At 52.5% G+C, this 12796-nt stretch overlaps 1 protein-coding gene across 8 annotated transcripts; it reads left to right on the top strand.

The window, feature by feature from the left end:
• Positions 1–2532: 2532 nt before the first annotated feature.
• On the top strand, positions 2533–7640 carry Pycr1 (pyrroline-5-carboxylate reductase 1). 8 transcript variants are annotated; one of them, XM_013113175.3, is made up of 10 exons: positions 2687–2702; positions 2844–2905; positions 3105–3233; positions 3436–3506; positions 4182–4361; positions 4601–4822; positions 4951–5043; positions 5207–5370; positions 6256–6325; positions 7486–7640. In XM_013113175.3, the coding sequence occupies exons 3-10, from the start codon at positions 3167–3169 to the stop codon at positions 7570–7572; spliced, it is 954 nt and encodes a 317-aa protein (XP_012968629.2). In that variant the 5' UTR covers positions 2687–2702; positions 2844–2905; positions 3105–3166; the 3' UTR covers positions 7573–7640. The 8 variants fall into 8 exon arrangements, 6 of the variants coding, with proteins under 6 accessions (XP_040606129.1, XP_012968630.2, XP_012968629.2 ...); XM_040750196.1 differs by having other exon boundaries at positions 2688–2702; positions 2844–2931; XR_005878572.1 differs by lacking the exon at positions 2844–2905 and having other exon boundaries at positions 2533–2702; positions 4117–4361; positions 6256–6575.
• The last annotated feature ends 5156 nt before the right edge of the window (positions 7641–12796 follow it).

Below are 12796 nucleotides of genomic sequence, written 5' to 3'. Positions count from 1 at the left end.
CTGGGATAAAGTCCAGGCTTGGGCTTGTCTAGGCCTTCTGAAAAAGGGGCAGGTCGGGGTTTCTCAGAAGGCCAAGTGCAAAGAAGAAGATAGGTCAAAGTTGGCTCATTCTCTTTGTTCTTAGAGGCAGCCAAAGCCTCAGACGGAGGTCTTCAGTGCCCAGGTCCCAGGGAAAGGGGCTGCTCCACTCTCTGGTATGTGGAACCAAGAGCATTTAGACTCTGGGCTGTGAGTCAGGGCCCTGTGTGGGTACTGTGTGGCCCTTGCTGGCTAGCTGGAGAAGGAACGCTTGGGTCAGCCAAAAAACTGAGTTGGGGCCTATGTCTTTCACTTGAATGGGTAGGCACAGGCAGCTTCTGGGTCTGCAGGTGCCCTGAACAATGGAAGCTTTGGGCATCAGAAGGGAGCGAAGAGAAAAAGGGATGTGTCAGTCACGCACATCCTGTCTGCTTCTTTTTCTTTCTTTCTTTCTTTCTTTCTTTCTTTCTTTCTTTCTTTTTTTAAAATGGTTTTTCGAGACAGGGTTTCTCTGTGTAGCTCTGTAGACCAGGCTGGCCTTGAACTCACAGAGATCTGCCTGCCTCTGCCTCCCGAGTGCTGGGATGAAAGGCGTGGGCTGCCACTCCCCGGCTCTTTTCCTCTTCCATGTATCCGTATCATACGTGAACGGTGTATGTGAGGTGGGGGACACCACAGTGCGTGCGTGGCAGCGAGAAGAAAGCTTGGTGGACTTAGTTCTTCTGCTTTACATCTGCTCAGGAGAGACAACTCAGGCAGTCCAGTTGTTAGGCTTTCGAAGCATGCTCTTTCCGCTGAGCCGTAACAACTGCCTCTCTTTTGTGGTTTTTTTTCTCCCCCCACCCCTTAAGACAGGGTTTCACAATGTAGTCCAAGCTGGTCTCCCATTGGACATCCTCTTGCCTCAGTTTCCCTGGTGCTGGGATTACAGGTATGTGATGCCTCATCAAGTCTGGCTGTGTTTTGGGGGTTGGGGGAGTCCCCTTTCATTTTTTTAAAATTGCATTTGAATTTAGTAAAAATTTCCCCCCCCTTTTTCTTTCTTTTTTTTTTTTTAGAAGACAGGGTTTCTCTGTATTGTTTTTGAGGCTGTCGGTCCAGCCCGGCCTCGAACTCACAGAGATCCGCCTGCCTCTGCCTCCCGAGTGCTGGGATTAAAGGCGTGCGCCACCACCGCTCGGCCTTTCCCCTTTTTTAAAAAAAAAGATTCATTTATTGTGTATAGTGCTCTGCCTGCATGTCTGCCTGCAGGCCAGAGGAGGACACCAGATCTCATTATGGATGGCTGTGAGCCACCATATGGTTGCTGGGAATTGAACTCAGGACCTTTGGAAGAGAAGCCAGTGCTCTTAGCCTCTGAGCCATTTATCCAGCCCGCCCCCCCCCCCACTTTCATTTTTTCACTAGCTAAAATTCTGAAACATGACATCTATCTCTAAGTCCCCAGTGTTCCTGTTGTTGAGTGGCCTTCTGCTCCAGGTGTCATATCCAACCTAAATTTCATGTGTCCTGGGGGAAGGCAGAGGAGAGGAGGGCTAAGACTCAAGAGAAAAAGGGGAGAAAGGCTTCTGGGGCTCTCTAGACTCCAGGAGTGGCTTTCGTTGGTTTTTGGGGTATTGCTTATTATCATTTAGAGGAAAGCATCCCTTTAAAATTGTTTTTAGTTCATTTTATGTGTATAACTGTTTCTGCACCTATGTATGTACACCCCTGCACACCTGGTGACCTCAGGAAGCCTCAGATCACCTAGAAAAGGAGTTCTGGATAGTGTAGGTTGCTGTATGGACACTGGGAACAGAATCCAGGTCCTCCGGAAGAGCAACAGATGCTCTTAGGTGCTGAGCCATCTCTCCAGCCCTGGAAAGTATCTGATGTAGGGAGCTGAGTTCGGAGAACTGAACTCCTAGGCTTTGTGCATAGGCTTGAGCTATCAACTTGGCACAGGTGTTCCAGCCTTTTTCTTAAAGGGTGAGTAACCAAACTGACCATCCAGACAATACCGTGCAGTAGTCTCATAGTTTGGGTGGTAGTCATTATGGTCAAGGAGAAGGGACAGAAATCCAAACCTTGCAGGCTAGAAGCTTCCTAATGATTTTGAAATTGGTTTCTAAAGCAGCTTGCCTTTGTCTAAGGCAACAAACACAAAAGGAAAAAAATATAAGCAAGCAACCTCTGAGGCTGGTGGGGGATGGGCGTACTTTGGTGGAGTCTGGAGGACCCCAGACTGCTCTGCAGCTCTTAGACCATCAGATAGATCCTGAGAACCTATGGGCGTCGCAGGTGCCCAGAGCAAATTATCTCCATAACCCGTGGTTAGGAAGCTGGGGCACTGTAGGATGGAGGAGTTTCGGGAAGTAATAGGCCTGTGGCTGCAGAAGGTACCTAGCTTTCAAAGGAACACTTTGCAATGAGACCACAGATAGAGGAAGGGATCGGTGGCTTTTGGGGTACTGATCTGTATTCGTAACTACCACCCACTTCGGGGAAGGAGCAGGGAGGCGTGTCTGTCCTAGTCCTGTGGATGATGCAATGCACAAGGCTCCGGTTGCAGCTCTGGATTGGCTAGTTCCCAGAGGCCGCACCGCGCACTGGCTGAAGTGGAGTGGGGGCGGGGCCGGTGGGCGTGGGTGCCGCGTGGCAGATGCAGAGGGCCGGACCGTCGCGCGTGTAGCTGCTGCATACAGGTAGCTCTAGCGGGACACCGTGCACCGGGGTTGGGATTCCTGAAATGAAGACTTAGGGATGGGGCTTCTGGGACCCAAGCTGGAGGCGGAGTGGGGATTTGGATGTTGAGGGTACTCAGGATTCCGGGCTCTTCCCTACAGTCGATCGCTTCCCTTGTGTCTCCCGGAGCTCTTTTCGGAGGGCCCAGGACCTTCAGCTGCAGGTCAGGCAACCTTGCTCTGGCAGCAGGTGATTGTGGTACAGGGTGTGGGGAAACCGGGACAACTTACCAGCCCGGCCAGCCGAGGAGCTACCTAGATATTAGGCAGGCTGGTACTGGAGTGGGGGAGCACCTGGCTGCCAGGAGCGGCCAAACCTGGTACTGCCCACCCAACTTCTTGCTTTCCATCCTGTCGGTCCAGTTTGCAGCTGCCCTGCAAAGCCGGCGCTATCTGTGAAGGCTGTGGGTCCTGGATCTCCGGACATGAGCGTGGGTTTCATCGGGGCCGGGCAGCTGGCTTTTGCCCTAGCCAAGGGCTTCACAGCAGCAGGTAGATTCCTCTGGGGCCAGGGAGGGTGCTAACGCGGAGTGTCTGGGTTAGTGGCCTCGGTCCTTTGAGAAATGGAAGTCACCATATGTTTGGGACTGCTGTCCTAAAGGGGTAGGGAGTGTTTCCCCTCTGTCTCCTTCCTGGCAACGTGGGGGCAGACAGACTGGAACTAGCTTTGAGGGAGGAATTCTGTTTCCCGCAGGTGTTCTGTCTGCTCACAAGATAATGGCCAGCTCCCCAGACATGGACCAAGCCACGGTCTCTGCCCTCCGGGTAGGTGCCACGTTAAAGCAGATAGGAAGTCTGACTCTCTTTAGAGTTGGAGTCTAGGGTTAGGTGTGCAATAAATACACCTGACTGAGGGCCAGGATGGGAGCGGCTGTACTGCAGCCCCCCTACTCCAGTGGGAAAAGCAAACCTGCCGTAAGGAAATCTTCAGATGCTGCCTTCCTGCCCTGTCATGAACACAGCTGGTAGTTGAGGGTGTTAGTCTGGGGAATGGGATTACCTAGGTGGAGGCCAAAGGAGCTCTCCGGAAGGCCGGGGCAGCATTGGGAACCAGACAATGGACCGGGGGTGGTGAGTACAGTTTCTGTTTGCTACGGCTCATTCGGGATTTCAGGCCGAAGATGTGGGGGTCAGGCTCCCAGCTTGAGACCACCATCCGCCTCCGGAAGGCAGGCGGCCGCAGGGACTGCGACCACTAGACCACTCAGGTAGAATGTGTTTAGAAGGCTGCCGCGTCCTTTTCTACTTTAAAGGGGGGGCACATTCCAGGGCATAGTGGTTTTTCCATTTCTAGGTGAGGACAGCTGACTGGGTTTTGACCCCCAACCCAGCTTTCACCACACCCCAGCAGCCTGTGGGCTTCTCTCCACACAAGGCTCTCCCTCAGCTTTGAGGGCAGACAGCCCACGAGGCAAGCTGAGTCCCCTTGCGCTCCTGCAGAGGATAGGGGTGAACCTGACACCCCACAACAAAGAGACAGTGCGCCACAGTGACGTGCTCTTCCTGGCCGTGAAGCCGCACATTATCCCCTTCATCCTGGATGAAATCGGTGCTAACATTGAGGACAGGCACATTGTGGTGTCCTGTGCGGCAGGTGTCACCATCAACTCCATTGAAAAGGTGGGTGCCGTGGGCCGGGTCAGTAGGGGCTTCGGGGAGGGGGGGGTGGGGGAACATATGGTCAGGAGCCCTGCTCTGGGCGTCTGGCTTCTTTACCCGGGTACAGGGTATAGCAGGCCAGCCCACAGCAAGAACTCAGGAAATGCTCGGCTGGGGGAACCAGGTCCGTACTCACTTCCATGCCTGGCGTGAGGGACAGATGGCCAAGGCCAGAGTGGTAGCGCCGGTTTCTCTTTCAGAAGCTGACGGCGTTCCAGCCAGCTCCCAAAGTCATCCGCTGTATGACCAACACCCCAGTGGTAGTGCGGGAGGGTGTCACTGTGTACGCCACAGGCACTCACGCTCAGGTGGAGGATGGCAGGCTCGTGGAGCAGCTCATGGGCAGCGTGGGCTTCTGCACAGAGGTGGAGGAGGATCTGATCGATGCTGTCACGGGGCTCAGTGGCAGCGGCCCTGCCTATGTGAGCACCGGAGTGATGGGTGGTGGTCTCCCGGGGCCTCTGTGCACCTCTGTTTCAGCTGTGCCCTGCTCTGGGTCCCAGAGAAGAGAGTAGGACAGTGGCTGAGGATGGATGCGTTCTCCCCACAGGCTTTCACTGCCCTGGATGCTCTCGCTGATGGTGGTGTGAAAATGGGGCTTCCGAGGCGCCTGGCTGTCCGCCTGGGGGCCCAGGCCCTCCTGGTCAGTGTTTTGAGATACTTGTGGCAGCTGTTCCTTGTTAAGCCCAAAACTAGTGTCCTGGGGACGTGAGTGGGAAGTCAGCAGGCGCTTTGGTGGCAGAGGACTCTGCAGAAGCAGGTAGTTAGGTGCCCTACTGCCATCAGACCCCCCTTTCTTCTCATAGGGGGCAGCTAAGATGCTACTAGACTCAGAACAGCATCCAGGCCAGCTCAAGGACAATGTCTGCTCTCCTGGTGGGGCCACCATCCATGCCTTGCATGTGCTGGAGAGTGGGGGCTTTCGCTCCCTGCTTATCAATGCTGTGGAGGCCTCCTGCATCCGTACACGGTAGGTCCCACTGTTTTCCCACTCCCCAGCCACCTACTCCGTACACCAGAATCCAGGCTTCAAAGACTTGGGCGGAGTTATTCACTCAGCAGATACCACTGAGCCCTGTCCTGCCTCTGAGAAGGATTTTGGCAGTCTCAAGGTTCCTCGGGCCACAATAAGCAATGCCTCTAGCTCCCTTCCATTGCCGTGTGAGAAGGGTTATCTTCATGTGTCTGTAGACAGTATCTGGTCCTACAGTAGAGCCTCTATTCCATTTCACCATCATGACCAGGGAGCAGCCAGGCTATAAAGGTGGCTGGGCAGTTTAGGGGCCTGGCTCAGCACCTTCTTCATGACCTTTCCCAGGTGAAGTGAGTTGGCTGAGATGGTAGCATGTTGGCAGCAAGACAGCCTGGTGAGAGTTGAATGAAACATGCCCAGGCTCCCTCAGTCGGTGTAAGGCAGAACCACGGCTGGGAGATCACTGTCCCAGGTTCATGACGACAGGGCAAACCAGCAGTCTGTCTCTATGCCAGTGCCCACCCTCCAAGCACAAATGCCTAGAGAAGTCTTGAGTGCCACAAGCAAAGCCTGGACGTGGGACCTAGCCACTTAGCATGGCCCACATGGAAACAGGAGAAGCAAGACCCTGCCACAGGTCGGACAGTGACAAGCTCAGGACTAAGGAGTGCTAAAGTCGCCTTGATGGTTGGTATTGCAGCCAGCGAGGCCCTAAGTCACTCCGAACGGTGTGAGAAGTAGCCATGCAGCTGTAGAGACGGGGGGGGGGGGGGGGGTCCGCAGGTGTAATAGGGCCCAGAGATGGGGTGCCAGTATAGCTACCCACCACAGCCACTGGGGGGGGGGGAACAGCTCAGACCCAGTGTCTCATTGCTTTCCCAGGGAGCTACAGTCCATGGCTGACCAGGAAACTGTCTCCCCTGCTGCCATCAAAAAGACTGTACTGGACAAGGTGAAACTGGAGTCCTCTGCTGCGGCCTCTCTGTCTTCTTCTGGCCATATTAAGTCACTGCCCGAGTGACTCATCTGCCCACATTCCTCCTGCTCTCTGCCTTCTCTTCTTTTCTTTCTCTTCCTTTCCCTTTTCCCCCCTTTTTGTTCTTTTTGTTTCTTTCTTTCTTTCTTGAGACAAGGTTTCTCTGTGTAGCCCTGGATTAGTACTCACTCTGTAGACCAGGCTGGCCTTGAACTAACAGTTTTTGGTGAGTTTTTGTTTTGTTTTGTTTTTGCTGTTGTTGCTTGGTCTGTGTGTTTAAGAAGGGTTTTTTTTTTTTTCCCCTATATAGTCCAGATTATCTTTAAACTTTTGTTTTGTTGTTTTGTTTGTTTTGAGACGGCGTTTCTCTGTGTAGCTTTGGAGCCTGTCCTGGAACTCACTCTGTAGACCAGGCTGGCCTAGAACTCACAGAGATCTGCCTGCCTCTGCCTCCCGAGTCACGGATTAAAGATGTGTGCCACCACTGCCCTGCTAGCTTTGAACTCTTAATCCTCCACTCTAGTTTCTCAAATTCTGGGATTATGGGGAAATATTAACATGCCAACCCCCTTTTTGTTTTCTTTAAGATAGTGGCTTGATTTGTTATCTAGCCAAAGCTCAAACTTCTGGGGCTCAGGGCATGCTCCCATGTCAGGCCCCTCAAGTGCACAGTACCTGGCTGACTCAGTTCTTTCTTCTCTCTGGGTGCTCTAGCTCAAAACCACACAGACTATCCCCACAGCAGGCCCTTGCCCACAGCCAGGTCAGCCCCAGGGCCAGCCAGGAAGGGGACACATTACTTGCAACTGGGGACCTCCAGCTCTTCAGCTTCCTGGGGTCTTCATGCTCTCCAGCTCCAGGATCAGCTGGCTTTTTTTTTTTTTTTTTTTTTTTTTTTGGTTTTAGAGACAGGGTTTCTCTGTATTGTTTTGGAGGCTGTCGGTCCAGCCCGGCCTCGAACTCACAGAGATCCGCCTGCCTCTGCCTCCCGAGTGCTGGGATTAAAGGTGTGCGCCACCACCGCCCAGCAGGGTCAGCTGGCTTAGTGTGGCCCCTTCCTGTGATGCACTTATTTGTGGTTGCCTGTCCTTTCTGTGAGAACCGCCTAGTCCCTGACATCCTGTCCCTCCTTCTAGGGACTTCAACCTCTACCAAGGATCCCACCAGGCATTTGGGGAAAAGGGGCTTCTCAGGTAGCTAATGAAACTTTAGCTCGTTCCTGAACTAACTCACCAAATACTGTTACTTCTCTTCCTATCCTTTCAGTTGAATAAAAACATTTTCTCAAACAGCTCCCATTTACTCATTTGTCACCTGTGGAAAGAGGCTTGCCTGGACAGGGGAGTGTAATTCTGAGGGATGAGCCAATAACACAGGTCCCATAAAACTGGCTACGGCCAGGCCGAAGGTCTTCCGTAGAGCAGAGGGCTACAGAGCGTCAGTGCCCCTGTCATAAGAAGCCTGTCTGAAGACTAGCACCATAACAGGGCTTGGCACACTGACTTGGTGAGGGACACCAACCTCTTCAGTACCTACCCCTGTAGCTTGCCAGGGAGAGATGCCTTGCTGGCGGATCCAGGCTGGACAAAGCCAAGTTCCTGGTGAGGAGGAACCCTTTGAGGGAAGTTTCAGAATTTTCCAGATGGACAGAATCAGGGTCTCTCTCTCTCTCTCTGTCTCTCTCTCTCACACACACACACACACACAGAAATGAGGAGCCTCTGCCTCCTGAATCCTGGGATTAGAAGCATGTGCCATAGCACTTGGAACGCAGAAGCAGGCAGATCTCTGTGCGTTCAAGGCCAGCTTGGTCTACAAAGCAAGCTGCTACATAGAGAAACCCTGTCTCAGAAAAAAAAAAGCCAGGCAGTGGTGGTTCACGCCTGTAATCCCAGCACTCAGGAGGCAGAGGCAGGTGGATCTCTGAGTTTAAGGCCAGCCTGATTTAAAGAGTGAGTTCTAGGACAGCCAGGGAAACAGAGAAACACTGCTTTAATATATATATATAGTTAAATTTTTATGTGTATGAGTGTTTGTCCATATGTATGTATGTGTACCCATATGTACCTGGTGCCCTTGGAGGCCAGAAAATGGCATTGAATCCCCTGGAACTGAAGCTATACATAGTTGTGAGCTCCACATAGGTGCTGGGAACTGAGCTCAGGTCTTCTGAAGGATGAAGGTCACTGCCATCCACCCTGTCCTTTGGGACTTGTAGAGAGGACACTCTAGGAAATGACCCAGGCTTCTTTGTATCTGCTGAGTCATCTTTAGCCGTAAACTGCCGTTCTTAACACCAAAGTCTACTAATTTATTTTATTATTATTTACTTGTTTACTTTTGGTTTTTCAAAACAGGGTTTCTCTGTGTAGCCTGTCCTGGAACTCAATTTATAGACCAGGTTGGCCTTGAATTTGTAGATCGGCCTGCCTTTACCTCCTGAGCGCTGGGATTAAAGGCATGCACCATCACCACCCAGCCAAAAGTCTACAAATTTAGATGTTTTATTTATTCATTTTTCCCCCCAAGCATTGGAGCCTGTCCTGGAGCTCGCTCTGTAGAGCAGGCTGGCTGTGAACTCACAGAGATCCTCCTGCCTCTGCCTCCTGAGTGCTGGGACTAAAGGTGTGTGTCTCCAATACTCGGCTAGATGTGTTTTTGTTTGCTTGATTGTCCACTAGTTCAAACATTAATCTTGTATGATAATACTTAGGCAACACCGACATTGGAGTTGTAGCAGCAACAAATTTTTATTGTTTTGTTTTGTTTTGTAGACATGGTTTCTCTGTGTAGCCCTGGCCATCCTGGAACTCACTCTGTAGGACAGGCTAGCCTTGAATTCACAGAAACCCGCCTGCCTCTCCCTCCCGAGTGCTGGTAATAAAGGTGAGTGCCAGGGCTGGAGAGATGGCTCAGAGGTTAAGAGCACTGAGTGCTCTTCCAGGGGTCTTGAGTTCAATTCCCAGAAACTACATGGTGGCTCACAACCGTCTGTAATGAGATCTGGTGCCCTCTTCTGGACTGCAGGCAGACATGCAGACAGAACCCTGTATACATAATAAATAAATAAATCTTTAAAAAAAAAAAGTGAGTGCCACCACCCCCTGGTGTTCATGTTTCTTTAATTAGAAGTTACTGAGCATGGAGACAGGAAGAGGATGTCCCTACCTCAAAATTTGATATATACATTCTTCAGGGAGCCTGAGAGTTGACTATGGGAGCAGAGGTCACCTGGTGGCTTCCTGTGCCTGTGCAGCAGGTCAGAGGGAAGAGGTCTTCCAGGGGGCTTCACATCAGAGTTGCACTGCCCCTTTTCTCATTCCCCATGAACAGTTTAGAACCAAGGCTGACTGAGACAGTTGAGAGGACAGACTCCAGCTAAGAAACAGTGCTGTAGATACGGGAGACGGGGGAGAGGGGGGTTGAGCCACTGTGCAAGAGCTCAGGTGGGTTGCCGGGAAACTTAACTTCTTGAAGTACCCACTCAGCAAAAAGAGAGGCTTAGGCTTTGTTTGCAAGACACATGCAATGAGCCTACTGAATCTCTCTATGTTCTCTGAGACTCCAGCTTCTCTCTTCTCCACCACTAGTCCCAGGAACAAGTACGCTGAGCCTGTGTGAGGAGCCAGGGGATGATTTTTTTTTTTTTTTTTTTTTGGTTTTTCGAGACAGGGTTTCTCTGTGCCTTTGGAGGCTGTCCTGGAACTCACTTGGTAGTCCAGGCTGGTCTCGAATTTACAGAGATCCGCCTGCCTCTGCCTCCCGAGTGCTGGGATTAAAGGCGTGCGCCACCAACGCCCGGCTTGATGCTTTTTTTTTTAAATGTACACTTGTATTTTGCTTGTATATACCCTGTGTGAGGGTGTCGATATCGGGAACTGGAGTGGGATACCATGGAAACGGAGTTACAGAAAGTTGTGAGCTGCCTTGTGGGTGCTGGGAATTGAACCCCGGGTCCTCTGGAAGGGCAGCCAGTGCTCTTAGCCGCTGAGCCATCTCTCCAGCCCCCAGGTTCTTGAGTAGGTGAGATCTATACAGTGAGGCGGCTCCGCCCTTTGCCGAAGATGCATCTGTGCTCCTGGGGTCCTGTTTCAATGCGGCTTCTACTTTCCTTCACTGTCCCCTCTGTGAATATGTGCACGTTAGTCACTGCTCTCTAGGTGTCAGGACCCTGTCCATCATGCTGGGGAAGATTCCGGAGGCTGGGTCACCTCCCGGAAGTGTCCCCCTCTCCGTGGGACCCTTGGGATGAGTGAGGTGGAGCACCAGCCTCAGACTTAACCCCAAGTCCAGGGCTCTCTACCCCGAAGCAGCGGCTCCACACCACAGCCCCGCACCGACTCCAGAAGGGTTCTCGCCGCTGATGATTTCTAGGAGACTCTTGTGGCCCTGGGTGTGTACGTGCACGGAGACTAGGTTCCTGTGAATGCCCAGCAAGGACTGGGGAGCGAGACTCCCTGGCGGTGGGAGACCTTAGTAAGGATGATTCACAAAGATGACTCGGAGGTGCGCGTGAAAGCCAGACCAGAATGCTGCGAGGACCATGGTGTAAGGGGGGGGGGCACGGAACCCATGAACGGGGATGAACCCGGCAACTGTGCGCCTCGGCAGCCACCCCAGGATCCATGGCATTCACTCCTAAGGATGCTCGAGCAGGTGGCACAAGGACAGGGAGCAGCAGATGAAGGAACAAACCCTGACTGAGGTGGGAGAGTGGCTGGGGGGCTCCTCCGAACCAGCTGTCGGTGACGAGGACAAAGATACTGAACACAAGGATGCACTAGGCCTCTCCTCTGACCTAATATCTGCTCGTGTGTGTGTGTGTGTGTGTGTGTGTGTGTGTGTGTGTGTACATGAGCGCGCGCCCGCATGTGTGTCTAGTATCCTCCGAACCAGCAGTCGGTGACGAGGACGAAGCTACTGAACACAAGGATGCACTAGGCTCTCCTCTGACCTAATATCTGCTCGTGTGTGTGTGTGTGTGTGTGTGTGTGTGTGTGTGCGCGCGCACGCGTCTAGACCCCTAACATTGTGGGGTAAAGAGCTTGAGGGCTTCCTGATCACGGTGCCTGGAGTCCCAGTTACTTCTTGATTATTTATTTATTTATTTATTTTTGGTGTGTATAGGGGTTGAGACAGGGTTTCTCTGTACTGTTTTGGAGGCTGTCCTGGAACTCACGCTGTAGACCAGGCTGGCCTCGAACTCACAGAGATCCCCCTGCCTCTGCCTCCCAAGTGCTGGGATTAAAGGCGTGGGCCACCAACGCCCGGCTTATTGTTTTTCAGGATTGGGTTTCCTTGTGTAGCTCTAGCTGTCTCGGAACCCGCTCTGTAGAGCAGGCTGGTCTCGAACTCAAAGATCCACCTGCCGTCCCACCCCCACCCCCAGTGCTGGGATTAAAGACGTGTGCACCAGCACAGCCCAACAAGTCCTAGTTACTCACTCTTGAGTCCAAGAGCTTGAGGCTGGTCTGAGCAACAGAGTAAGACTCATCTTCATAAATAAAGGCGATAGCCACGAAGGAGGGCATGGAAGCTCATGCCTGTAATGCCAGAATTTGGGAGGCTAGAAGCAGAAGAGTTGCTGCTGAGCTGAAGCCAGCCCAGGCTGCAGAGTGGGACCCTGTCTTACAACTTACAACAGAAAACAAAGGAAAGGAGGAAGAAGACAACAGAAACCTTGAGGGCATAAGGAGTTAATTCTACATTCACATAAGCCCTGTACCCCAAGGCTCTAGCTACAACCAGTGAGAGGTAAAGACCCACCCCCTACACACTCCAAAATTGGGGTTTATTGTTCCTGGAAGCTGGCAGAATGGACTGGGGGATCCTGGCTTAGCTTCTGTCATACCTCCAACCGTCACTCAGCGGCACTGAACCACGCACGGAGAACACACAGAAACCCATCCCCAAGTCCGCTTGCCCCCCTTTTCCTGCCTTTCCACCTGAGAAGGGAGGGCCAAGTAGAAAGTTCTGAAACTGGAAATGAAAACTCGATCTCTCCCATTCTCCCTCTTTTCACTTTTTATTTTCACTCCATTCGAGGGAATTTTCCACAGCAGTGGGAAGTTTGCTCACAGAAACGGCGGCGGCGGCGGCAGCAGCAGCAGAGTGCATCGGAAGCAGTTTTAGATGTGTCAGAAAAGGGGCGAAAAGTGCACAACTCTTAATTACAGCGCATGCACACAGCGGCAGGTGAGGTCCCTGGCACCGTAACGAGATCAGGATCATTAGCGCGCACCGTCGGAGCCCTAGTGCCATCTCGGGCATTTTGGGGATGTGGGCTGGGGTCTGGGCTGTGCCTTTCCAGCTCTCTGACCCCACTCAGAAATAAGAAACCACGCCACCGTGTCACCCCATGAAAACACCAAGCGGGGCCCCCGCGCGTGGCGTCTACGGTTCCAGGTCTCGGGAGGCAGACAGAGGCAGGGAGCATCGCCCCGGGAA

Source organism: Mesocricetus auratus, unplaced genomic scaffold (genome assembly GCF_017639785.1).
Source record: "Mesocricetus auratus isolate SY011 unplaced genomic scaffold, BCM_Maur_2.0 Super-Scaffold_100007, whole genome shotgun sequence".
In the NCBI taxonomy this organism is placed as follows: domain Eukaryota; kingdom Metazoa; phylum Chordata; class Mammalia; order Rodentia; family Cricetidae; genus Mesocricetus; species Mesocricetus auratus.
Note: the sequence above shows the minus strand (reverse complement) of the source record. Positions and strands in the feature narration are given on the sequence as shown.

Coding starts and splice junctions, on each gene's coding strand:
- Pycr1 (XM_040750195.1), top strand. CDS start 2,548: ATGCACAAGGCTCCGGTTGCAGCTCTGGATTGGCTAGTTCCCAGAGGC. Junction 4,362..4,600: donor CCATCAACTCCATTGAAAAG/GTGGGTGCCGTG, acceptor TTTCTCTTTCAG/AAGCTGACGGCGTTCCAGCC. Junction 5,044..5,206: donor TGGGGGCCCAGGCCCTCCTG/GTCAGTGTTTTG, acceptor TTCTTCTCATAG/GGGGCAGCTAAGATGCTACT.